Raw genomic sequence first — 26924 nt, forward strand, 5'->3', positions numbered from 1 at the left:
CTCCTCTTTCTATTCCCATTACAGGGGGGGGGGGGGGCTGGAGATCCTAAAAATGCCTCTTCCCTGTTTGTTCCTCCCGTTCTTCCTCTCCAGGACAAGGAAGCGGCTACGTTTCCCCGGTTCAGAATTTTCTGCCTCGCAGGACTGCCCAGCCCCCGGGGTTAAGAAGGTCGGGGGTGGGGGGAGGAGAGCTGCGTCCTTGGCCTGCGCAGCGCAGTGGGGAGGGGACCCGGAGGCGATGGGGAGGCGGGCGCAGTCGACCCAAGGGTGGAGAAGGGGGACGGCGAAGGACGCGCGTTCCCGGGCTCGTGACCGCCGGCGGCCAGGGGAGCCTTCGCCCAGACAGCCTCGGAGATGGCAGGCGGTGAGGACCGGCGGGCCATGGACACCCTCCACCTGCTGCTGCTGGTGGCCGCTCTGCCCCTGGCGGCCCGTGGGGTCAGATACCGAGGCTCGGTGGACTGGATCCAGGAGAAGGTGAGCGGCTGCAGCTGCGTGACTGTACCTGGGCGGCTGGTGCGCCGTGCCGGCACCCGGGGCCGGGAGACCCCACCTTGGCAGGGTGGGAGGCGGGTAGAGCCGCCGGCGTCCGCCCAGGCAGCGCAGCCCGCAAAGGGCACCCGGAGGAATCGGGGCTCTGCGTTCTCGTCGGGGTGCCTCACTGGCCCGGAGGCTGCTTTGGAGACGCCACGGGAGCAGAGTGATGTCACCAGCCTCCGCTCGGCTGCGGTCTGATGCGGGGACCGATAGGCACAGGAAGTGTGTCTAGCCGGCGGCGGCCGAGCTGGGAGGTGAGGGCGCTTCGCAGCGCCGCCACCCACTCGGCACCCCGGAGGCCCGCGGTCGCCGCGCGCCCGGGGGGGGTGTGCCCGCCGCTTCCCCCACCGCTGCACCCGCGAACGCCCTTGGGACGTTGGAGTCTCTGGACAGATGTGTGTTCCCATTTGTTTCAGGTTTTTAAGCGCAACAGCTCTAACTGGAGACCGGATTCACTTTAAAATATTTGTTTTTTCTTAACATTGAATAAATGCAGCTGTCAGAGCTGTGTATCTAGTGGTAGGTGGAAATTCACATAAGGAACTTAGGATGCAATTTCCTCTGTGTGAAATAAATAGGTTCAAAGTTATTTGTTGTTAACAGTTTTGAAATCGTAACATTGCTAGGGCATTATGCATTTGTTGATGGTATTGGTGTAAAATGGTATGCTTTAAAAATAGTAAGAAACGCAGTAAAGGGTTATAAACTTTGACAGTGTTGTGGAACAGATCTTTTAAATGCTGACGGTGTGCTTGTATTTCCTCACAAGGTGGGAAAACAGGGCACACTGGTGAATGCAGAGACCCTCTCTGGGTCACTTGCAGACTCGCACGCAGCCACACGCACGTGTGTATGAATAGCCCACTTCAGTTCTCTGTGTTATGTTTCCTTGCTTCACCGTTTAGACACCACAACGTGCCCCCACTTACACGTGGAGACCATCAGCCACAGGGACCCTGGAGAGGATGTGGGAAGACAGCTCAAGAGTTACTGCATCAGAAGAAAAACTTTCCATGGGTGTTCAGTAGGAGTCCATTAAGGGACATGGAGTCCCATACTTAAATCCTTTCCTTCTTCATTCACCCTGAGTACCTTCCTGGTCAGAAACTGGGAAGGCGGCATTAATAACCAGAATATGGAGCCACACCAAAGTGTCTTTCTGATTCATCTAAATGGGTGAATAAATGATACGGGAACTGTTTGAGCTGTTCTTAGGAATCATTTGTAGGCAAGATGTATTTGTAGGTGGGAGAAAGTTTTGAATTCTGGACATGTTTTGAACTAATGAGAATTTAACTTTGAGAAAAGTATTTTTATTTTATTTTATTTATTTATTTTGACAGAGATCACAAGTAGGCAGAGAGGCAGGCAGAGAGAGAAGGGGAAGCAGGCTCCCTGCTGAGCAGAGAGCCCGATGCCGGGCGGATCCCAGGACCCTGAGACCATGACTTGAGCTGAAGACAGGGGCTTTAACTCAGTGAGCCACCAGGTGCCCTGAGAAAAGTATTTTAAAGCATGAATCCCTTTTATATTTATTTTAAGAAGCTTCTCTAATCGTTGTTTTGCTAGGAAACTGGATGCTCAGCGATGACAATTGCCAATTTCTGGTCCCCTCCTCCCTTATTCTGTAGGCTTACATAAAGTCCTACAGGTGGACTGGACAGTTTGCAGCCTGGGAAATAAATTGGTCCATACTAAAAGACAAGCCTTCCTGCTGTATATCACATGTAACTATCTTAATCATTGAGGTCTGCCAAAAGGTGAGATTTAGTAAAGAAAACAATGATTCCAAAATTCGTTTTCTTTAAGATAAAGGTGTGTCTCTTTCAGTGGGATCTAGTACTTAAAAACTACCTGATGGTTGAGTTCAAAGGTTATTGGAAACCTACAGACATTTTCCCATAGAAACAGTATTATAAATGGTTAGATTCTCAGGTTGGCCTATAGGTGTATGTTTACAGCTATTGGCATCTGGGCACCAGGACACTTATATATAAGCATCTCACTTGAACCTCCCAGGAGAAGAGAGATTCAACCCCAATTTAGAGGTGAGGTCACCTGACCATTCCTATACCAGTGAACCAAAGAGCTGCCCTCTGTCTTCTTCCACTCTCTTTTCCAAGGTAAATGAGTTCCGGCTGATGATGTAGGTAGGGGAGAGTGTCCAGGTAGTGAAGGAGGATGGGGCGGGTGGGAGGGTTGGGGGGCCAGAGGAAGAGCTTATTTCTCTTTTTTTCTGGTTAGAGCGGACCTTAAATAGAATTCCAAAATAGATAATTTGTATCTGGAACCTTCTCTCCTGTCCCCCCTCCCCCTTTCCTGATCTCCCTCTTGGAGCTTAAAGGTTATTCTTCTGGGGGTTGAGTGTATTCCCAAACTACTTCTCTGAAATCCTGTCCCATCCTTCATCCCCAACCCTGTTTCTTTGGTACAGATGCATTCCTTTGGTACAACCTCGTCAACTTGCTATTAAAAGGAATCTCATTAGTCCTCTCTTAGGTGTCAAAGACTGGTGACTGTTAGGAAGTTTGCATATTTCTTTTAAAAGGAATCTATTCATTTAAAAGTATGGCTTCTATTTAAATCTCTCAATTATAAAGTTAACATGCATATTTTGAAAACATGGAGAATACAGAAAAGTAAAAGAAAACTATTGTCACCCATAATGCCACATTCAGAGATAATTGCTGTTAACCATTTTGGTATTTTTATTCCTAGTCTCTCTCTTTCCATCCCTCTTTCTTTCTGTATATGTATATATCATATTTATATGCACGTGCATAGACATGTGTATATATGGTGTGTGTTTTTATTTATAGAAATGGATAATTAGGGCGCCTGGGTGGCTCAGTGGGTTAAGCCTCTGCCTTCGGCTCAGGTCATGATCTCAGGGTTCTGGGAGAGCATCAGGCTCTCTGCTCGGCTGGGAGCCTGCTTCCCCCTCCCTCTCTGCCTGCTGCTCTGTCTGCTTGTGCGCTCTCTCTCTGTGAAATAAATAAATAAAATCTTAAAAAAAAAAAAAAGAAATGGATAATTATACCAATCTTGTAGGTTTTTATGAGAATTGAACTATCTGTGTAAAGTGCTTAGCACCATGCTGCCCTATAATAAGTGTTCGATTAAGACTAATTGTTTTTTTAAAATAACACACAAGAATACTCATTTCATACTAGAGTTTATGCTGCATATATGGTTTTATATTTTACTATGTCACTTAAAAACACATTGTGAGTATTTCCATGAGCCAATAAAATTCATTGAAAGCATCACTTGATGATTGCAAAATCATTCATATTCTGTAATTTGACTCTCCTTTTATTGTTGGGTATTTAGCTTGTTTCCAAACTTGCTCTCTCATAAACTTGGGAATCAATGTATTTTAATTAGTAGAATTTTCCTTTATTATAACAAAGGTGAACATTTCAAGTCATATTGGATGTAGAGGGGCAGAATTTTTTGATCAGAGGAACCATATATGGGAGGATTGGCCTTCCCCAGGGGTCCTTCTCCAGAATCATCTCTGGCATGCTGTTGCTGCTGTCTTCAGCACTTCACATTGTTCTACTTTTAATTCTGAAAGTTTTTAGGGTTCTCCTCTTCCATGGTTATAAAAGTCCTTAACCAGGGGCACCTGGGTGGCTCAGTGGGTTAAAGCCTCTGCTTTTGGCTCAGGGTCACTTCACATTGTTCTACTTTTAATTCTGAAAGTTTTTAGGGTTCTCCTCTTCCATGGTTATAAAAGTCCTTAACCAGGGGCACCTGGGTGGCTCAGTGGGTTAAAGCCTCTGCTTTTGGCTCAGGGTCCTGGGATCAAGCCCTGCATCGGGCTCTCTGCTCAGCAGGGATCCTCCTTCCCCCTCTCTCTCTGCCTGCTTCTCTGCCCACTTGTGATCTCTGTCTCTCAAATAAATAAATAAAATCTTAAAAAAAAAAAAAAAAAAGAGTCCTTAACCATTCATCCCTTTACCCACCACGATTCTTAGGGAAACACCAATGGAGACTCCAATGGAGGCACAGGAAGGTCAGTGGTAGGCTGTGTATTGGTAGGGGGAGAAAGAGAAAATATACCCTTGTTGAGCTTCTACTACCTGGCAAGTTAAGTGCTATGACATTCTTACAGATCATTAAGCTTTCCTAGTCACAGCTAGGAAGTCGGGGACCTGGGATTTGACTCTGAATTGTCGGTTCAAAGCCGACATTGCTTTTCTTTTAGGTAGAGGACTCCCTGCATTGAAAGAAGGCAGAACTTTTATCTTATTCAGTTCCCAACTTTCCCACAACTGCATTTGTCATGTCAGAGGTATTGAACACACTGGAAGGATTTCTGTAAATGCTGGCTGGGTTGAATCGACCTGTAGACATGGGAGTTAATCTGAGTGCTGTGTGGGAGACACTTATATGGGATGAGAACTGGAATTGAAATCACTGGGCTTCTGTAACGATCTCCCTTTAATTCAATGGCTTGGGACCTCAAATCCCCCTGCAAGTGGGGCCAACTCTACAAATTATGTAATTAAAACCCTTGTTGGCCTGCCACCAGGTGATTAGCCCAGAGGAGATGTTTCAGGATATCTGGTTCACACTTTTTTAGCTGAAAGATTCTTGTCACCCAAAGCAGACTTATTGTCCTTTCTGCCTGGCTGAAAAGACGAGGCAGGGGCTGTAATAGAGACTCATTCCTCTGAGAATGCCCATACCAAAGAAACTTGTCTATGGGCTTTTTACCTGACTAGGACTGGACTAACTCAGGTTTTGCATTTAACACTGGGCTCAACACTTTTTTTTTTGCCTTGGCTACTTTCCTCCTATCCAGCCCACACTTTCTTTCCAGGTTTCTCTCCTCACTCTTTCCTCTTGTCTCCACATAGATTTTTTGTATTTATTGGGTTCTGAGGGTGAGGCTCCTTGAAAGCTGAATGGGCACCATTTTGGTTGGAAGAGTGCAACGCTTTAATGACCAGGAAGGGTTAAATAATTAACGAAGTGTGGTCATTTCCCCTTCTCTGTCCTTACTGACTGGGAAGCTTTTTTTTAAAAAATTTTTTATTTTTTATAAACATATATTTTTATCCCCAGGGGTACAGGTCTGTGAATCGCCAGACTGGGAAGCTTTTATTTGCGTGGTTTCATGAGCCTATTTCCTTCCAGGGAGGCAGGGAGAGGAGGGTTCTTTACAGAAGCATGTTAATTAGATGGTTGAGCCCAGGAGATTGAGAAACAACTCATGTCACTCTGGGTTTGGAGGAGCATCAATCAATGGGCCTGTCTGTTGCACTTACCCTTCATTCATCCATCGAGCATTTTTTGGTGCTATTTCTCACCTGTATTTCATCTGTGGTATCTGGTACAGCTAGCAATGCTGGAGGGTTATTTATCTTGTTCCTGTTTTTTCTTGGATCTCTTCAGAACTCTTTCATACGCTGCCATAAATTGCCCTTTTAAACACGAGCTGGATTTACTCCCACTGTGGACACTCAGTGAAGGACCTGGTCCACAGTAACCAGGTAGGCTCTGGGGTGGAGAAATGGATGCTACACAGGAAAGGAGTCACTGGTCAGATAGCCTTCCTGACACAAAAGGTCTCGGTTGTCACAGAGACTGCCCTGGGCCAAACCAACCCTAAGGCATCATGGGAATTGAGATGAGAAATTCAGAGACAGCAACGACACCAAAATCACAGCCCTCTCTAGCACTTTGCAGCTGGTAGCTTCTCATTTCTCCTCTCCTCATAATTGCTTGTACATTTAACTGATTGGATATTTTTAATGCTCATTTTACTTTATTATTATGTAGACACAGGCATAGTGAAGACAATTTCAGAGAGACCGTTCTGTCAATTCCTTATTTGATGACCACACCCAGTATTGACTGAGGACTCAGCACGCCCGGGGCGCCATGTGGCTGCAGGAGGGAATAGGATATAAAGACAGTCGTAGCTCTCGTGGGGCGGGTGTGAAATTCGATGTTAAACAAGTCAGCACACAGGAAAGTGATCTCCAACTCATAACCTGAATAAGCAGGAGAGTCAGGTGAAGAGGGAGGAAAAGGCCTTAAAGCCGGAAGTCACCGCAGGTGCAAACGCTATGACAAGGCAGAGTCTCCCACTGCTTTGGGAGATCTAAGGAGGGCAGGGAGACTGAAGCATGGTGTGCTGGGGCGCGTGGCCCTGTCTGGGGGTGGCGAGACGGTAGGAGAGACCAGACAGGCTCCCGTCGGCCTGCTTAAGTAGTAATTAACCATAGACGTCATCCCACTTCTTGCCTCCAGTTCCTTCTTTGTCCTTCTCACATTTCTGTTGTTTTGTCTGTTACTGTCAGCTTTCTTCTCAAAGTGCTGTCTGAGGGCTAACTTAAAGACTGAGAACCTAACCTGAAAGTAGTAAGGAATTTAAAGGCTGCAGGGACAAATTTAGGCAGGAAATATATTTTAAAATGTATTATCAGTAAACAAAGACAAACCTTAATTGGTTTAGGCACAGAGAGTCTGGATGGCTCATTTGGTTAGGAACCTCTTTCAGCTCAGGTCATGGTCCTGGAGTCGCAGGATCTATGTGGGGCTCCCTGCTCAGCTGGGAGTCTGCTTCTCCCTCTAATCTCTCCCCTCTCATGCTCTCTCTCTCTCTCTCATTCTCTCTCTCTCAAATAAATAAAATCTTGAAAAAAAAAAAAGAGGTTCAGGCACAATTGAGATTACCTCCAGGATAATGAGGCAGGGAGGCAGAGCAGAAGGGCGTGGGACTGGGAATCCATGGAACCCAGATATTCTCATAGATTTACCTGGAGCTCTCCTACAACCTTGGGAAAATCATCTGGTCTCTATGAAACCTCAGCTTCCACTGACATAAATCCAAGAGGGTGGACTAGATCATCTCTAAGTCGTCTTTCCAGCTCTAAATTCTATACCTCTTTTGTGTTTGATAGAAGCTAACAGAATGACAACTTGTTGAATGTTTACTCTGATGCTTACTTATATTAGCTCACTTAATTATAATTACTCTAAGAAGTAGGTGTTAATGCCTCCATTTTACAGATGAGGAAATTGAGCCTTAATGAGGTTATTAACCCGCCAGAGTTACAGCTAGGGAGTGATGGGGGGCTGAGTTGAGAGTGTATCTGAACCCAGAGCCCATGCTCTTTGCATGATCACCTCAGAGAGTAACACTGAGGCATAGCAAAGAGTAGATGAGTGTAAGTCATTTGGCAATGAGCATTGTTTAATTCCACAGTTTCTCACTAGCCACACGGAGTGAAAATAGCTCCGTGATTACTGAGATACAGTCAACCAACACTGGTGCTGGGAAAAGCTGTGAGTAGACAAGGCTCCTCCAGCTTCTGTTTTGCATTCCAAAGAACTTACTATCCTTACATTACCTTCATCATTCCCCTTAGGGAAGAAAGCCCCTAATCAATCACGCACTTTCCTGTGAGAAGAGTAACACCTTTCAACACTGAGTGTCTGATAAACATGCAATGAATGAATGATTCATCGCAAGAAAATACAGCATATGAAGTCATATCCACAATAGAAATTTGATTTTTATGTTTATTGGGCTCTTTAAGTTAAGGTTAATTCAGCTAATAGGTAAATGCTCCTAAGAGTGTGAGTGCTAATAGAATTTTAAAATAACTTTAACTGGAGATAAAGAGCATACTATTTAGTGGGTTATAGAATCATCAAACTCTGGCTGAAAGGAATTTCAATGACCATCTAGTTTAGAGCTGTTCCATAAAAATATATGAGGAGAAGCGTGTATATAATGTTAGGGTTTCTAGTAGCTACATTAAAAAAGGAAAAAGCTATAGGTGAAATTAATTTTAATAATATGTTTTATGCAACTCAATATATGAAATTTCAATATGTAATCACCATAAAACTTATTAATGGCATACTTTTCATTTTTTTATTAGTCGATGTCTGAAATCTAATGTGAATATTACACTTAAATCCCATCTCAATTTAAATTATTACATTTCAAGAGCTTAATAGTCATATGTGGCTAATGGCTACCATAGTGGACAGTGAAGATGTACTCAAATTCCTTTATTAGTTTTTTTGAGGGAAATAAGGAGTTAAGGGACCTGCCCGAAGTCATACAACCTATGAATGGCAGCCAGAAGCTTTGACTCCAACTTCTCTGACTCCAAGACAGTGCTTCTTCTATAATGCCACATTGTCTTTTATAAAGCCATTGTGCTAACAAAGTATAATTGTTCTGTTGGCTCCAGTTTTGTAAATGTTGGGTTTTCTTAAGAATAGGTGGTCAAGGGGCGCCTGGGTGGCTCAGTGGTTAAGCCGCTGCCTTCGGCTCAGGTCATGATCTCAGGGTCCTGGGATCGAGTCCCACATCGGGCTCTCTGCTCAGCAGGGAGCCTGCTTCCTCCTCTCTCTCTCTCTGCCTGCCTCTCTGCCTACTTGTGATTTCTCTCTGTCAAATAAATAAATAAATAAATCTTTTAAAAAAAAAAAAGAATAGGTGGTCAAAAACTGATCTCTTAAATCATAGTTTTACAAAGCACTTGTACTAAAATAATTAAAAGTTGCACAGGAAGTGCCAAATATTAATTCTCAGGTTTGATGCATTGCATTCACTTTGTTTTTAAAATAAGCTTCCAAAACAGTGTAACTTTCTAGATCGGAGGGGCAAGTTTTAGACTTGAGTTGTTTGATTTGCTTTATGACGTAAGACTTATCTCTTTCGTTTGAGGTTCAAAAGAAAGAGTCCTCTATTGTAAATGTCTCCGTGTTAAATCGTGACCATTCTATGAAATGATAGCCAGTTCAATAATGTTATTCAATCCTCAGTATGACCACCAACCAGCCATTTTGAACTCATCATCTCTTCGACAAGTTGCAGAAGGCACCAATATTTCTGAGATGTGGGAAAAGGACTTACGACCGTTGCTGATAGAGCGATATCCAGGATCCCCTGGAAGCTATGCTGCCCGCCAGGTGAGGATGCCGCCCATACCCCTGAAGGTTGTTGAACACTTCCCTTTCATGTGAGAGATATTACCATGTCCCAAGTTCTGAGTTGTTTGATATTCAGATCTGTCATCTCATCTTATTATTCACCAAAGGAAGCAACCCAGACAACCAAACAACGGGAAGTGAATGTCTGTTCTACGTTGAGTGTTACACGTTCATCTAAATCAATTTCTGTGTGCAATCCCTGTCAGGGTAGAGTAGGAGAGAGTGTCCTAAGTATTCAACTCCTGGTCATTCCTATAACACCCCCACCAGGCACCCAAACATATTTTCTTGGACCCTACACTGCCCGAGGTCAACAGCCCTAGGTGGTCCTTGGCTGACCATTCTGGGCCAAGGGTGAGTTACTGTCCTATCAGGCCTTCATTTCTCATGGGAAATTGTGTTGTCCTTGGAGGGAAAGTCAAGATCAGTGATAAGCTATTTGTACCAGTGTGGTACTTCTGAAACTTCTAACTCTGACTCATTAAAAAAAAAAAATTCCAAAAAAATTTTTAAGAATTATATTTTATACACATAAACATAAAAATAGATTTAAATGACACAAAAGTCTCAAGAAAGAAATCTGCGCTCTTCTTACTTGCATTACCTGCAATTTACTCTGATATCGTTAATTCTGTTTTACTAGTTGTTGTGTTTTATTTTGTTTTTTAATGCTGGTCATGACCCAATAAATGGATTTCAAGATCCACTGATTTTACCATTGCAGTTGGAGAGACACTGCTGTAGAGGGTAAATTAAACCACAGCTGGGGTGGACCTTGTATGTCTCTGCCTTCTTAGTGCCAGTCTTCCTAAGTGATCTGATATTCCCCCTCAGAATGACTGCTTTTTTCAGAATAGCCCCATTTCAAGGGACATCTTGACATCTCAAGAAAGAATGGGGAGAGACTGGCCCCTCAAACCCTCCTCTGACAGGACTCCACTTGCCTAACCCTAAAGGCAAAAGACCTTGGCACTCCACTTCTGTGCTAGAGTGACACCTGCCAGACCCAGCAACACAGCTGTTGGTCTCATCCATTGTGCCCTGTATATGGCTCCTGCCTCTCGAGTCTAGCCCAGAGAGCCATTGTCTGCTGCTCCATTAGGCTTTTGTCTCCCAACCACATAGCACCAGTTTCTCCTAAGGAATTAGACAGTGGAGACCCAAAGAGCACCTTTTTGTTCTTTCTGACCTTTAGGCAGAGAGAGGAATATTAATGATCATGGCTGACTTTCATGGAGCACTACTTTTTTTTTTTTTTTTTTTTTTTTGGTCAAGCACTTTATGGAGTTCTTTGCATGGATTTTCTCATTCAGTCCTCACAACAATGCTGTCATGTGGGTACTATTATTATCCTAGTGCGACAGATTGAAAAAGCTTGAGTTATATATTTGAGTCAACTTGTTTGGGGACATACAGTAGTGATAAGACCAGAATTTGGACCCAAATCTGCTTCACTTCTTGATCCTATTTCTAAAGAGAAGTGGCTAGGAGGAACCAAATCTGGAGTGTGTGTTCGGAGTCCTCAGCTCTGGATCTTCTCTTGCCTGAGTTGGAGAATGAGACCCAAACCATTCATTTCAGTGATATTCCCTGGGCCTCATCTCCCAAGCATTCTGTTAAAGGAAGCTCAGGATGCTTACTGGGGCTTTCCAAAATCCTCAGTTCCTCATTAGAAAAAAAATTAGGTCTATAGACTCACTCATTCAATTCAAATTTTTTCATTTCCCCATCCCATTTGATCAGAAGGCTGTGGAGACCCAGAACCATTTATGAATACTTCAGACCTGAGGGTCCTTGCCTGCAGGCTTTAGAAATCCATAAACTCAACAAATCCTGCTATTTGGTTCTGTATGTAGCGTTTAGCAGAATATACAGCATAAATAATATACATAGACATGGTTGTGAGAAAAAATTACATTAAAATGACTAAACCTTTGACACTTTCCATGCTATGTGGGGTGGAGGCAAATGAGAAGTTTATTGACAGTATTTTGGAATGTGCTGGGACCTGTTTGCTGGGCTGCTTATGCATGTTCTAGCTCATGTGGTGGCAATCTGAACTGCGTAGTTATGATAGAAATGTCACTTAAAAGATTCAATTTTATAATTTTATAATTTTTATAAAATCACCATGATGTTTTGGAGAGCTGACCCCTAAGCTGTGGAAGATAAAATGTTTCTGCTTTAGAAGATGAAGTCCTTGACACTTAGGCTATGATGAGGGAGTTACAGTAACAGACTCAATTTGACCAGGATTAGGACCTGTCACTCAGAATTAAGTTCACACAAGAATGGTGGAAAATCTACATTTTCCTGAGATCTTTTTGAGCACTGGATTAGATGTTTTATCATTTATAGAGTTTCAGGGTTATAACTAGAGAAGACTTTCAAATCTAAAGATGCGTGGACTTGGTATAAAATTGATTATTGAATTGATCTTTGCAATTATCAATAAAGATAGGCTTTGCTATAGATTATTTTCCAGAGAATAATATCGGAACAATGTCCCATAGTGTCTGTTGTTTTTAAGGGAGGGTTGCAAAGGGAGAGGAAAGAGAGAGAATCCCAAGTAGATTCCACTCTGAGTGCAGAGCCCAATGCAGGGCTACATCTCACAATCCTGAGATTATGACGTGAGCAGAAATCAAGACTCAGATGCTTAACCAACTGGAGGCCACCCAAGTGTCCTCCATAAGTCTCCATTTTTACTTCCTCTGTTCAATGAACCTATATATGTCTACTGGATTTTCAGAATAAATAAATAAATAAATAAATAAATAAATATTTCAGAATATATATATATATATATATTTTAAAGGGGTTGTAGCAGAACCAAAGAGCAAGAATCCCTGATACTTTTCTTCTTTTAAAGATTTTATTTATTTATTTGACAGAGAGGGAGAGAGAGATCACAGGTAGGCAGAGAGGCAGGCAGAGAGAGGAGGAGGCAGGCTCACCGCTGAGCAGACAGCCCGACTCTGGGCTCGATCCCAGGACCCTGAGATCATGACCTGAGCCAAAGGCAGAGGCTTAACCCACTGAGCCACCCAGGCACACCTAGAATATATTTTTTAGGAGAGATTTTATTTTTAAATAAATAGGAAGCTGTGAAATCTTGGGGTTATTTCAGTGACTTCTCTCTGAGATGGGAATAAAAAAATGGTTAAAAAATTAAGATGATAAAATCTCACTAAGGAGCAAGCCAGAAACTTTGCCTGAAAGAGGCAAGCTAGAAATCTCAGGGTTAAAATCCCCTATAGATAAGCAGTACATTTGAGAAGCTGGAGCTGTGCTTCTTCAGCTGAAAGTATGCAAATCCCTGGGTGAAGGATCCTGGGAGGAGAGCGCTCAACATGGAGCCCAAGAGACTAATATGTGGACTGTCCGAGAAGGAATAGTTACCCTGAAGTCCCAGGTGGCAGGATTCAGCATCCTGACAATGACTTGTTTGTAGACTTGGTGCAAACACTGTAGAATCTGCTTCCTCCAACCAAAAAAACCTGGTCTACGACCATCATTGTTTCCTGGAAACTGGAAGTGAGAATTTAAGTGAAATTAAATTAGACCCAGGATCATTCACTAATGCTAAACTAAAATTCCCAGGTTCCCCTTCATTTCCCCCAGAGTAAAATGTCCCATTTATATCGATCTTTCTCTCTCTCCCTCTCGGTCTCTCTCCTTGTCTCTACCTTTACCTTTCTATCCTTTTTGGCTCTAATGCAATGTCTGTCTACTCTTTCTGCAGCTCTCTCTTGTCTTTATCTATCCATCTCTTTCTCTCTCTTCGTCTTTCTTTTTCTCCCTTCCCCACTCCAAAAAATAAATCAATAATAATCCGAAATACAATCTATATCTTAAACTGCATTTTACACTCCTGGTGGGCCCGAGTTCTTGCTACCTGGCTTCAGGAAGCACTCCCTGCTTAGGGAATTCTAGTGAACAGAATAGTAATTTTGGGAGCCTACTATAGAGAATTGTGATGGGAACTTGCAGATTAAGCCTGAAGGCCAAAGTGCAGCAAGGGATATTGGTGACCTAATTAGATTATGGAGCCAATTCGATTGTTTATAAAAAAAATTCGTTGCTAAGATCATTAATAAATATTTATACTGAATAAAGAAAGGTTGCTTTAGGGAGGGCTCTTGGGGACATTTGCTGATGCCTTTGTGGATTTTAGTGTCAACAAAAGCGATCAGAAATTATGTCCACAACCTATTTAGGAGTTGAGAAATGAGTTTGAGTGTGAGACCTTTGCTGAACAGAGCTAACAGACATCTATTTTTTAAAATTCCAATTCATTTTAGGCTGCTATTGGTTTTGGAGTAGTTCATCATCTGGATACCAGATGTTCTGGACTGTATGCTTTTTTTCTTTTTTTTTTTTTTTAAAGATGACCCCTTTTGTGGAAAAAATTTCTTTTCCTCAAAGTCTGGGAATAACTTCTTTTCAGATTCTGTGGAAAGCTTATCTGAGGTACACAATGATTTCTCTCTATTCAAACTACCAATGTTTGATATAATCTAATTTTATGTATTTTCACTGAGGCTAACGTATTAGTTATAATCAGCCCATATTCAAAGATTTTTTATTTTTTTATTTATTTGACAGAGAGAGAGAGCTCACAAGTAGGCAGAGAGGCAGGCAGAGAGAGAGAGAGGAAAGCCAGGCTCCCTTATGAGCAGAGAGCCCAATGTGGAGCTCAATCCCAGGACCCCGAGACCATGACCTGAGCCAAAGGCAGAGGCTTAACCCACTGAGCCACCCAGGCGCCCCATGATCAGCCCATATTTAGTGATAGCCTATTGTGAGCAAAGCCCAGTATTAAGAATTGTGGATGAATTGGGCACCTGGGTGGCACAGGTCATGGTCTCAGGGTCCTGGGATGGAGCCCTGCATCTGGCTCTCTGCTCAGCAGGGAGCCTGCTTCCCCTTCTCTCTCTGCCTGCCTCTCTGCCTACTTATGATCTCTATCAAATAAATAAATAAATAAATAAATAAATAAATAAATAAAATCCTTTAAATAAAAGAATTGTGGATGAAAACAAAGCAAACGAGATACAAACAATGGTTTCAAAAATGTTAGAAACATCTTCCTTTTATCCTTGAGAAAAGAATTTACAATCTTGAAATGGAAAAGGTAAGGGACTGCAGGCACAACCAATTGTGGCCAAAGTCCACCACAGTAAAGAAAACAGGGAGTGAAAGCGGGGGACTGTTTGTTTATTTGGCTTTTGCAAGACTGAGAGAGAATCCCTGTCCTCTCTCTGGTTTAGTTATTTTCCTGGAAGCTTCCTGCCACAGTGTTTCCAAAGCCTTTGCCCATGTGTCATGTCACATAGTTACGACAGGCCACACAAGAGTTGGTTAGGCTAGAAAATCTTGTATTTCCTTGAGGGGAAAAACCCCCCAAACAAAACAAAAACAAAACAAAACAAAAAAAAAGGACAAAATCCTTTCATTCTTTTCCAGTTATTATGAGTTATTTGTTTATCGTCTCAAAGGCCATGCCTACTGGATGTTCATTGTGGAACAAACGGCCAGTTCTGGCAATGGTTAGTTTGTCATTTGATGTTTTAAAGCCATCCTTTAAGGCAAACTTACAAAGATGTACACAATATTTCAACATAAAATAAAATAAATGAAAGCTACTGAGAAAAATGAGGTGAGGGGAAAATGGAGGCGGGAATCGACAAAGGAACAGCCATGAGCTCACCGTAGCTCCTCCCACCACATATCCTAGACTCCTAAGGAAGACTCTGCCAGTCTCAGAAATAGTGTTTCTTTTCCATCTGCAACCTCTCAGTCACCGTGCTGTTCATGAGTTCCCAGGTGACCAGGAGAAATGTGAAAATAGATTCCTTTTTATTTTTACCATTGGTAGTGGGGTTTGAGTCTACTTTAGGTGCAAAATGAAAACAACGTGATCTGTCATTATGGTTCAGAGTTGCTTACTGATTCTTAAAGAAGGCTCCATATCGATAAAGAAGGTGTCCAATATCCCCCAATCCCCTCTTGCTATGGGACTTCATTGTACCGTCAGTATCTTTCATTAGTGTCTATTACATTTTAAAGTATTTGGTGAACTTGGAGCACATGCTGTGTTCTTGGGACAAAAAGAGCTACCGTTTGCTGTTCTTGCCCTCAAAGAGCTGAGGGTAGGGGGTGAGACCTGTAGGACCTTGGTATATCTGACTTCTCAAAATGCCTTCTTAACCTCCTAGAAATGTTGAAAGTGGACTTTAATGTGTACTGAACTGAATCTCTGCCTCCTGATATGCAGAAACGACTCTGCTACATCGTTAAATGATAACAGTAAGAGGCAGAATAATGTACAACATAGGTTCTAGTCCCATAAAGGCATGTACCTGTTCACTAATTATGTTTTTGTTATATAAACAATAAAAATGGTGTGGAAGGATATACATCAGACTAATGAGGCACCTGGGTGGTTCAATTGGTTAAGTGTCTGCATTAGGTTCAGGTCATGGTCTCAGGGTCCTGGGATACAGTCCCACGTCTGACTTCCTGTTCAGCGGGGAGCCTGCTTCTCCCTCTCCCTCTGCTCCTCCTCACTCTCTTTCTCTCAGATAACCAGATGAATTCTTTTTTTTTAAAAGGAAGGATTACATCAGACTATCAACATTAGTTATACTAACAACTGATTGGGATTCCTTTGCAGACAACGATTAGGAGAGAGGGAGAGGGATAGTTTTTCCTTTAATCGTCCCTGCTATTAATTCCATGATCATGTATTGCACTTTTAACTTGAAAGACATCACATAACATTTTTTAAAAATGTTATATTCACAAAGTTAATCAATGGAAACTGTCCAGATCTGAAATTTTGGTTTTTCTTTTATCAGCACATCATGCAGAGAATTCAGAGACTTCAAGCTAACTGGGTCTTGGAAGTAGACACTTTCTTGAGTCAGACACCCTATGGGTACCGGTCTTTCTCAAATATCATCAGTACTCTCAATCCCAATGCTAAACGACACTTGGTCCTTGCCTGTCACTATGACTCCAAGTATTTTCACCCTTGGGACAACAGAGTGTTCGTGGGAGCCACCGATTCAGCCGTGCCATGTGCCATGATGTTGGAACTCGCCCGTGCCTTGGATAAGCAGCTCCTTTCCTTGGAGGTATTTGTTTCCGTCTCGTAGATTCTTGTGATAAAACCCATTAAAAGAACTCAGAGTGAATTCTAGAATCCTTGGGGGGTAGTAAGAAGGCTATTTAGAAATGTAGACTTTCTGGACATTTTGTACTAATTTGTTGCAAAAGCATGTGAGTTCATTAATCGAGTAATTAATTAATAGCTAATTAAATGAATATTAATTAGAAGTTCACACTATGAGATGCGATGGTGAATTTATTCATTGGTACTTGATTGCTTCATTTTGCATACATATTATATGACATGCAACACTTCTTTGCAAAAAATGAAGCAGGTGACAGTTGGTATGGGCCTATATATGAGCAGTATGTTTTTTTTGTTCTTGTTTATTTCGCCATGAACATCACAACCTCCTAATCTGAGAGATGTGGCTCTTGAGTTGAGGGAGGGGGACGCTGTAAAGTGGTGCGGGGAGTGGGTAATTCAGACGTATCAAGATGAAAAGCATGGGGCAGAAATGCATTATTGTTATCATCTGTGAATCTCGGCTCAATTTTATGTAGCATAGCAGAGCTTTTGTTACGGTCTCAGCTCAAAATACTTCTGGGACTCTCAGATGTTATATCAGTCTCTGTTCTTAAGGGTATATTGGAAAAAAGTGCTAAGCTCGATGAAGACGTTTTGTGAAGATATCACTCATAACCAAGTAAACACAACAAAGCAAAACAATAAACTTGGTTCTCAGGCAACAAGTACTTTTTTCTTCCCCCTCAGAGCTTTATGAAGGGGCCAACCTTTGCTACAATGGGGGTAAAGAAGTAAAAGTTTTATCTTGTAATGGAAGTAATAGAGATATTTGATCTATTTTTGCTGGATATGCTACACCTGAAGAAAGCAAGAATTGTTTGTAACCTCTCCATATCCTTTTTACTGTTTTTTGCTTTGTTTTGTTTTGTTTCTTGAACCTTCTATAATGTCTTTGTCCAATCTTCTGCTCTACTTTTAACGAGTACCTTTCCCCAGCGATTGGGTGAGAGAGTTCAGAAGCTGATAGAAAAGTTTAGTTTTTCATGTTTGCATTCTAGTATAAGGACATTAAGTGAAAGACATAGTCTGTCTAGTAGGTGTGTTTTCTCTGGGTGAGCTCCTTTGCCTTTTTCTATGTAGTTCATACCTGTTTTTAGTGACTAGAATCAGAAATGGCTGAATGAATTGTTGGTTGGACATCCCCATTTAAAAAACACACGCACATTCTTCTCTTATTATCCTTTCTCATAGAAATAGCACTGATATGGACAATTTAAAAAAAGGACTAGTTTTGATTGAAATGTGAAGAGTATTGGATTCATTTTTCCAGTCATCCTTTAAACTTGTGTTAAGGAGTGGCTTCAAGTTCTTCAGCTTTCATGGATGGGGTAGGTGGCAGTGGAATGGGATGTGGGAGAGGACAGGAGAGTAGACTGGATTGTTGCTCCAACTCTGTACAACCCTCCGGTGGTAAGATTACAGTTAGACATTCCCATCTTTTGTCTTCCCAGGGTAGCAGGTTGTAGGTTCTCATTCCTTGGGCTCTGGACTTGGTTGTTTGATTGTCTTGGCCAATGGGATGCTAGTAGATGTGACACAAGCAGAGACTGGAGATGTGCTTGTGTAATGGGGCTTACCATAAGGGCATGCCCTGGCTGGCCCATCGGTCCCCGGGGGAGGATAGAACAGGTGGAGCAGAGCCAAACTTAATGACAGCACAGTGAGGCAGAGCTCCTCCAACCAGACCCAGCCTAGATCAGTTGTCCCCTAGCTGATCTAGAGACCTAGGAGGACACATGCGTGTTGCTTTAAGCCCCTGAGTTTCGGGTGGGTTTTTACACCTTATTACTGAGGAATTAGCTGATACAGCCTTGGGTGGGGACGGACTGCAGATAATTCACCCACTATGTTGACACTGGCACCTAGACATGTATCATAGTACCATGAAGAACAGAAAGACCTTCACAGATTAGCCTAACATATTTTCCCAGCTGCAAGACTGAGTTACCAGAAATTGAGGGCCACAGTTATTTTCCTGCTAATCCTGAAAAGAAACAAAAAGGGCAAGGTGCCTTATGGGACACCACACAGTTTACTCTTGCCGTAATGATGGAACAGAAAGTAAACCCTTGCACTGAACACTGGAGTCACTCAGCTGTTGAAATTTCAGTGAGGCACCTGAACATTGAAGCCTATAAGTTATGAAAGCTACCTGCTTTGGCTTCTGCCCTGAGCATGAGCATAATGTCTCTGGTCCCAGGCAATCTTATTTTGCTCTGGTGTTTCATTATTATGCTGTTTGATTTGGAGCTAGGACTTTGGAAATAGTCAAGGCCCTTTAAACAACTGGAAGCTTAGGATGTCTCCACAGAAGTATTTACTTTATACCTTTTGTTGATGAGAAAATCTGTTCAAGTACTTAGTAATTATTAAGCCCTAAATACATATGTACTGTACAGACAAATATATCCTGTGCTTAATACTGTCAGGACCTATGGAAAGACTCAAAGTGTAATAAATTATCCTTGTGGTCTAATTAAGTAGTGGATATTAAAACTGTGGCAATGACTAGCCTACAAAGATAACGTAGTTTTCAGATGATAAAGACACTTTTTTTCCATCTTAGGAAATCACCCTAAAACAATCAGGAAAATTCCATCTTTGAGAAAACTAGGGAACATGTGTTAATAGGAACCACAATATGAGGACCGAAGGTAAATGGAGAAATGGCAAATGACATATCTGAGTAGAGAGAAGTCATATTCCCCAGAGCATGGAGGAAATGGAGAAGTCAGTGGTCCCCTGACAAAATCCTGGAGTGGCTCAGGGATTGGTGGAGATAGTGAGGGAGGTACAGGTGAGGCTCGAGCGGAGCATTTGTAAGTCTGCCCAAGGAGCCTCGGGATATGTAGGTGAAAACGCCAACTGGGCACCAGATTGCCCTGCAGTGAAGCCAACCGATCGGTGTCTCTAATCAGTGTTTTAGAAGCTTATTCTTTATTATTTTTTTTTAAGATTTATTTATTTATTTTTAGAAAGTGGTGGGGAGAGGGGCAGCGGGAGAGAATCTCAAGCAGACTCCCTGATGAGCACAGAGCCTCACATGGGCTCAATCCCATGGCCTTGAGATCATGACCTTGAGCTGAATCAAGAGTTGGATGCTCCAACTGAGCCCCCCAGGCGCCCCTAGTACCTTACTCTTTAATATGAACGAACACAAGGGAAAACCAGACATTTGAGGACAGTCTCCAGCATGAAAGAAAAGGAATAAAACAATATGAGTTGAAAAATGAATTCAAAGGAAATAAAACACAAGGAGCAGGAGATAACTTAAGGGACACTGTGACAGTGAAAATTATAAAATTTATAAAATTATAAAAATTTTATAAAATTATAAAATTTATCAGAATCCTAGTAAGCCTTCCAAGTTCTGCTCAAATACTGACTCATAATATCTTCCTTGACACCCCAAGGATTTGACCTCTCATTCTATCCAATTCCCAGAAAAGTTTTATGTTGCATCTGTGACCCCTGGCGTACTTTGTCCTGCTCACATATTTGTTTTCTCTCTCCTAACCCAACTGACATGTAGCCTCCTTCAAAGGAGAGGCTGTAATTATTATTCTTTGAGTCCCTGAGGTATTCCCAAGGCAGATCCTTGAACCTAGACTCAGTGAAAAAAATTACAGACTCAAATAAGGTGGGAAGCCAGGAAGATTTGCAGTTGTTTCAAGTTGCGTTCCCTGGGATGCACACTGACGTGGGGTTTAGCACGTGGAGTGGCCCTGGTTTAACAGCCGCAGCAGGGAGGGGAGAGAAACGGGATTAGGCAAAGGGAGACGTCAATCATGCAGGTTCAACAACAGGCTCAGCCAACGCTGGGGAGCTCTGGAGGTGGAACGGCCCTATAGAGCCTGCAGGACCTGCTTAGCTCAGTCATTGGATATAGGACACCCCCACGGCTGAGGCAGTCCCTAAAAGGACTAGCAGCTGAAAACCTGAGGACAGCTCTCCAGGTGGCAGGGGCAGCACACCCTTCTGGTGGGAAACTGGGTGTGTGTCTCTTGGTCCACCACGACAGTTTCAAAGTTTCAAATTTGTCTAAAGATAAAGAAAAATGTACAGGACTTCTGTATTCAGAGGGAGCGTGGGAAAGTGAAATGTACATGGGTGAAGACTGGGGGAAGTGGGCTGCGTTTTGGAAGCAAAGTGGTACAAAATCCATTTTGGCATTTTTCACTTGCTTTGGTTATCTTCCTTTTCTTCACGGTCTTTTTGCCAGGTTAATAGGAAATCATGCTGTTTTTTTTAAAAACCTCACAGTGTTTTTGCTATCTTTTTCTATTCTTTTTACCAGAATATTCCAGACTCCAAGCCTGATCTCTCACTGCAGCTGATTTTCTTTGATGGGGAAGAGGCTTTACTTCATTGGTCTCTTCGCGATTCCCTGTATGGGTCTCGGCACTTAGCTCCCAAGATGGTATCGACTCCACACCCACCTGGAGCGAAAGACACCAACCAACTGCAAGGCATGGTTAGTCTGGGGTATTCTCATGGTGCTGCAGCTGCAGGCTCTGCCGCAAAGGAAGCCAAAGCTCAGGCCAATTAAAGACCTAAAAATGCCACAGCATTCTTGGAGCACAGTGTTTATTCTAGAACATTCCTTGGCAGGCATTGGGCTTTTGAGGAATCCCAGAGCTAAAAAGAATGATTCCAGGTTAGAAGTTATGTTTGACTGAGCTTAATTAAAATGATGTAAAAAAAATCAGATTAAGGAAACATCAGATTCAGTCCAGCCCAACGGGAGCACATTCCCTAGTTCTGTATAGGGATGGTGCGAGCACATCCTTTCTCTGAGGCCTCTATAAACCGGAGCCTGGGGTCTTGGGAACTGGAGTGCCATGAGACATGATATAGGGGATGGGAGTGAAGAGTTTCCTTGGTGGCCTCCAAGTGTTGTAATGACTCCGAGCATGTATGTGACATTGTGTCGATTGAGTTTTGGTCTAATATTGTTGCCATGGGAATGGAAACCTTTTTGATGCTGCCTTAAAACCCTGCTCTTATTATCAAGTAATGTGTGCAACCCATGACTCCATTTTAATTCTCATTTCTGGGCCCACACTCCGTCATTAGTCCCTCACCTCACCTTTGAATTCCCTCCCTACTCTGTTAATCTTCCCATATTTGACCTTCACGAAGTCTTACATCCTCCCTAAGCCCAGCTTGGAACCTCATGCTACCCTCAAGACTTCACTCTTCCCTGTGCCCTCATCCACCCCTGCCCTCACCCTACCTGTGAACTGAAAGCCCATTTCTAACCCCCTCCACACATCCCTTTCCTTTGCTATATCATTGACCTTCACCCTGTGAGTGCCAGTGGCCACATTAAGTGTCCTCTGTGGCTCTAACACGTCATGCCGGCCTTCTCTGCACCCTGTTGTCTGTTGGCAGCTCATAATGAGGCCAGGGAATATGGCTGGCACCTCTTCCAATCCTTTGTCCCAAGTGGCTCAAAAGCATTCAGAGGAGGAGGAGAGACCAGATTGATCAGGAGGAGGAACAAAGCGATTTATCGGTCCAAAGATATGAATCCATAGTGACAGTTAAGGCTGTTTTATCCCCAGAAAAAAACTCTTAGTAGCTGATCCAACCTTGTAAATATAGTCTTATTTCAAACAAACTTATTTTCCCCCAGTGAATACATTTACTCATCATTCATGAGTTAATAGGTATTATGTCTTTAGAATCATGGACTCTGCGGATGTTTATCGACTATGTGTCAGGATCTATGCTACATATCTACCCACATGTTATTTCATTTATATAAATCAGGAGTTCTTAAAGCTGGGGGGGGTAGTCTTCAGGGAGTCCTCAAGCCTGCTTATGTTTTATGGCTTGAATGAGGAACACTGGAGCAATTATGGAGACTTGTCACTAGAAGGGGCCTTTAAAACCCAGCAAGTCTGAGCTTCTGGTTTGATGGAAAAGAACATGGAGATCCAGATAGTAGGTCACAGACCTTGTAGTCCAGAAATTGTTCCTATATGCTGCTTTGAGGAGTAAATAGTTACTACCCAAGTGCTTTCCTGTAGGGAGCTGTAACATTTACAGACTAAGGATAAAATGACTAATTAGAATGGAATAGACTATAAGAGAGGCTTGGAATCCCATCTGAAAATAAAAGTAAAGTATTCTTTTTTATTCTATAAAGTATTATCTAAATGTCCTCTTTCTAATTTACCCTTAGTGTCTGTGACCCCCCAAAACTCTATACCTTACCATTTGTCCACATTGCATAAGCAAAAATTTTTTAAAGTTCTTCAAAATAATCAGCTTACAATGTTATTAAACCTTTTGTCCATTTATAGAGCTTCCTGGATTATTCGTAATTGTTAAAATGAGGTTAGTTTTCACTGATGGTTTTTTTCTATTGATGAATATGAAATGTGTTTTGGTGACAGGGATTAAATAATCTTTTTTCTCTCTTAGGATTTATTGGTCTTACTGGATTTAATTGGAGCTCCCCACCCAACATTTCCCAATTTTTTCCCCAAAACTGCCAGATGGTTTGATAGACTTGAAGCAATTGGTAAGCACCACTGTCACTAAATAGTCAACTTAGTTCCTTCCTACAGACAAATACCACATTTAAAAATTCAATATTTATAACAACAACAACAAAAAAGAAAATTCAAAATTTATGATTTAAATGTATTATTTGCAAATATAATATAGTTTGATGGCTTTTTTTTCTTGCTTTACTGATTAGTTTATTGTTCCTATTTATTTTTTTCAGTAGGCCTACTTTATTTCCTGACACGAGACTGCATTTGGAACTAGAATCATGCAATGCTACATTTAATATTTGCATATCACTAGCAATGGTTTGAAAATATTTTCTCAGCATCTTGTTTGCAGTGTATGGAATGCATGTCCAGAGAAAACTCTACTTGAAAAGCATGCTGGCTAATAATGACTATTTTGATCCTCATGATACCAAAAAGCGTTCTCTAATTTTTCATTATCTTTTTAATCTCTGTCTTTGTCATCTTCCATTTCTTACCATATTTTGACAGGATTTTCCTTTAAATCTAGGATTTTCTAAGGAAGTTAAGAGATTGGAATGCAGGAGTAAGCCAAGATGCTTCAAAAGTAATTTAAGGGAGAGTGTCATGTCAGTTAAATGACAATAAATGAATCTGGACCAGGTCAAGCCAGTCCAGGCAAAGACATAAAATATCTATGGCTCAAGAGAGAGACTTGGGGCTTGGTAAAGGAAAGGGGAAATAACTTCTTTCCTTCACACTTCCACTACTCCTCCCTACCCGCAAAACACACACACAAAGCCAATTGACATTAGGGAAAGATGAAAATGTGATAGATTGTTAATGATAAATGATAAAAATCCTGGCCAGAAGGCCTGCATTTGAGGCTAGTACTTAAGGCTAGGAATCCCTTAGTAGCTACACAAAATTCTCTTTTTCTAAGCTGCGGGAAAAAACTCTACCATCTCAATTCATACTTTTGCAGTGAGTTCAGAATTTGCCAATATCCAAATCTAGAATATTATAAGAGAAATTTTTACTTGAGTCTCAAGCAAACTTTTGTTACCACCCCCCTCCACCCTTTTTCTGTGGTTTTCTTGTTTTCCACCTCTCCATTGTCCTACTTGGTATCAATCTCTAAGGAGGTTCTCACCTGTAAAGCTAGAACCATGCCTGGTTCTTCTCTCCTCGGAGCTACGCCAAAATGTACATACTCAAGTACAGCCCAGATGCTTATTGTCGGGGGTGTAGTTGGGCTCACATGGTCAAATGTGCCGAGATTTCAAATTCCTTCTGCATTCTGAGGATTGTTCAGATAAGAATCGATAATCATCTGCTGTCTAATTGTCATTTGCAGAACACGAACTCCACAAATTAGGTTTGCTCAAGGATCACTCTTCAGAGAGATGGTATTTCCAGAATTATGGTTATGGAGGTGTGATTCAGGATGACCATATTCCATTTTTAAGAAGAGGTAATGTGTGTGTATGTGTGGATGTACATGTGTGGGTACATATGCATTTTTAATTTACTGAATATTTATTGTATTTTGTGTATTTGCAACAATCTAGAAGGGTGAGGAGCCATTACCTTTAATTACTTGGTAGATTAAATCATCCACTAATCATCTCATGACTTCTGTTTTTTCCTGGAAGTCATTCCAATCCTTAAGCCCCCACCCTCATTCCAGAATATTCATAAAAGCTCACCTTCCACTGGCCTTGCCTTCTCATTAATAGATTAAGATTATATATATACTTTTAAAGATTTTATTTATTTAATTGATAGAGATGACAAGTAGGCAGAGAGGTAGGCAGAGAGACAGGCAGAGAGATAGGAGGAAGCAGGCTCTCCAAGGAGCAGAGAGCCCGATGCGGGGCTCGATCCCAGGACCCTGGGATCATGACCTGAGCCGAAGGTAGAGGCTTTAACCCACTGAGCCACCCAAGATTATATTCTTATAATTTGTGTAACTCTGGTGTATTTTGATTAACAGGGAAGCAATACCCTTGATGTCGATGGTAGAAGTCTAAACCAACTCAAGGGCTCTTGTAGTAGACTCCCAATCGGTCTCTAGCTTTTGCTGTTGCTTCCCTATTCTTTACATAAGAGCTGGAGTTATCTTTTAACAAGGTAAATCAAATTATATTTTTTCTGGACACCTGAGCGCCTCAGTCCATTAAGTGTCTGCCTTTGGCTCAGGTCATGATCTCAGGGTCCAGGGTTTGAGTTCCACATTGTGTTCCTTGCCCAGTGGGAAACCTGATTCTCCCTCTGCCTGCCTCTCTCCCTGCTGTGCTCCCTCTCTCGCCCTCTCTGACAAATAAAGAAATAAAATCTTAAAAAATTTACATTTCTTCCCTGTTTTAAAGCTCTGGTGGCTTGCCATCATGTAGAATAAGACCTCAAGTTTTTACCAAGATCTATCTATAAAGGCCTCCTTTCCCTGACTCTGTTCGTCTCCAAAATCTCCTCTTGCCTTTCTCTCCAACTACTGCTCTGATCCAGCTACATTGAGCAGGTCAAGCACACTCCTACCTCAGGACCTTTGCACTTACTAATACTGTTGTCTGGAATGCTCATCTCCAGATCTTTGCACAACCTGTTTATCCTTTTGTTGCATGTCTCTAACTAAATGTGAGATTCTCAGGGAGGACTTTCCTGACTTTAAATATATCTTTCTTGGTTCAGCTGTCTGCCCCTCATTCTCTATTCTCCTACATTGTTTTATTATTCTTTTTTTAAAAGATTTTATTTATTTATTTGACAGACAGAGATCACAAGGAGGCAGAGAGGCAGAGAGGAAGGGAAGCAGGCTCCCTGTTAAGCAGAGAGCCCGATGTGGGGCTCAATCCCAGGACCCTGGGATCATGACCTGTGCCGAAGGCAGAAGCTTTAACCCACTGAGCCACCCAGGCGCCCCTTGTTTTATTATTCTTTAGAACCCTTATCATTCTCTAAAATTACTTTGTCTACTTGTTTCTTTCTTTCCTGGAATGGAAGCTCTGTATGAGCAGGGCTTTGCCTTTTCACTGATGAAATCTCAACTTCTAGAGTAGTGACTGGTAATAGTAGGCACTTTATAATTATTTACTGAATTAATTGACATTTGTTTAATGAATGAATGACCTTAGAGTAAAAGGGTAAGACACAAGGAAGTACACAGAAAATGATGAATTATCAGCTGTCTTTATATGGTATAGGGCTCCCACTCAGATTTGTGCTTGAAGAATGATACTTTCTAATTTACTCACTGGAAACAAGCACTTAATTACAACTTGGTTCTTTCTTATTAGGTGTTCCAGTTTTGCATCTGATCCCATATCCTTTCCCTGAAGTTTGGCACACCATGGATGACAATGAAGAAAATTTGGATGAAACAACCATTGACAATCTCAACAAAATCCTACAAGTCTTTGTGTTAGAATATCTTCATTTGTAATATTCTGTCTTAGTTTATTGTAATGGTGTCCAGTTTCACATTCAGAAGTCAAGACACAACTTAAAATAATCTCATTCCAGACAAATGCAGTGTGGAACTTCCATCCTATAGATTCATTCTGTAGGTGTCTTTGAATATGTGATCAATAAATCCTAGATTTACATCATGTCCTAAATTGTTCATTAATTTTCGTCTAGAGATAAAGATAAATGAATGTTAGAAAGCAGAAAATAAATACCTTCAGATATGAAACTATGAAACTAAATCAGATTCATACATTCAG

The 26924-nt window shown here is 41.8% G+C and overlaps 1 protein-coding gene and 1 long non-coding RNA gene across 3 annotated transcripts in view; one reads left to right on the forward strand and one right to left on the reverse strand.

Moving 5' to 3' along the window:
• The first annotated feature begins 98 nt into the window (after window positions 1-98).
• On the forward strand, window positions 99-26807 carry QPCT (glutaminyl-peptide cyclotransferase). 2 transcript variants are annotated; one of them, XM_082745660.1, is made up of 7 exons: window positions 99-477; window positions 9340-9486; window positions 16371-16649; window positions 21009-21185; window positions 23144-23243; window positions 24557-24673; window positions 26496-26807. In XM_082745660.1, exons 1-7 carry the CDS (start codon window positions 355-357, stop codon window positions 26639-26641), a joined length of 1089 nt encoding a protein of 362 aa, XP_082601786.1. In that variant the 5' UTR covers window positions 99-354; the 3' UTR covers window positions 26642-26807. The 2 variants fall into 2 exon arrangements, with proteins under 2 accessions (XP_082601786.1, XP_082601787.1); XM_082745661.1 differs by lacking the exon at window positions 21009-21185 and having other exon boundaries at window positions 217-477.
• Window positions 6297-26924, reverse strand: part of LOC309872066 — a 46518-nt gene continuing 25890 nt past the window's right edge. Inside the window, exons 2-3 of the long non-coding RNA XR_014315650.1 lie at window positions 12910-13038; window positions 6297-6438 (exon numbers count right to left, since the gene is read on the reverse strand). This is a non-coding gene — a long non-coding RNA (uncharacterized lncRNA). The remainder of the gene's footprint in view (window positions 6439-12909; window positions 13039-26924) is intronic.

Source organism: Mustela nivalis, assembly GCF_964662115.1.
Source record: "Mustela nivalis genome assembly, chromosome: 8".
NCBI classification, from domain to species: domain Eukaryota; kingdom Metazoa; phylum Chordata; class Mammalia; order Carnivora; family Mustelidae; genus Mustela; species Mustela nivalis.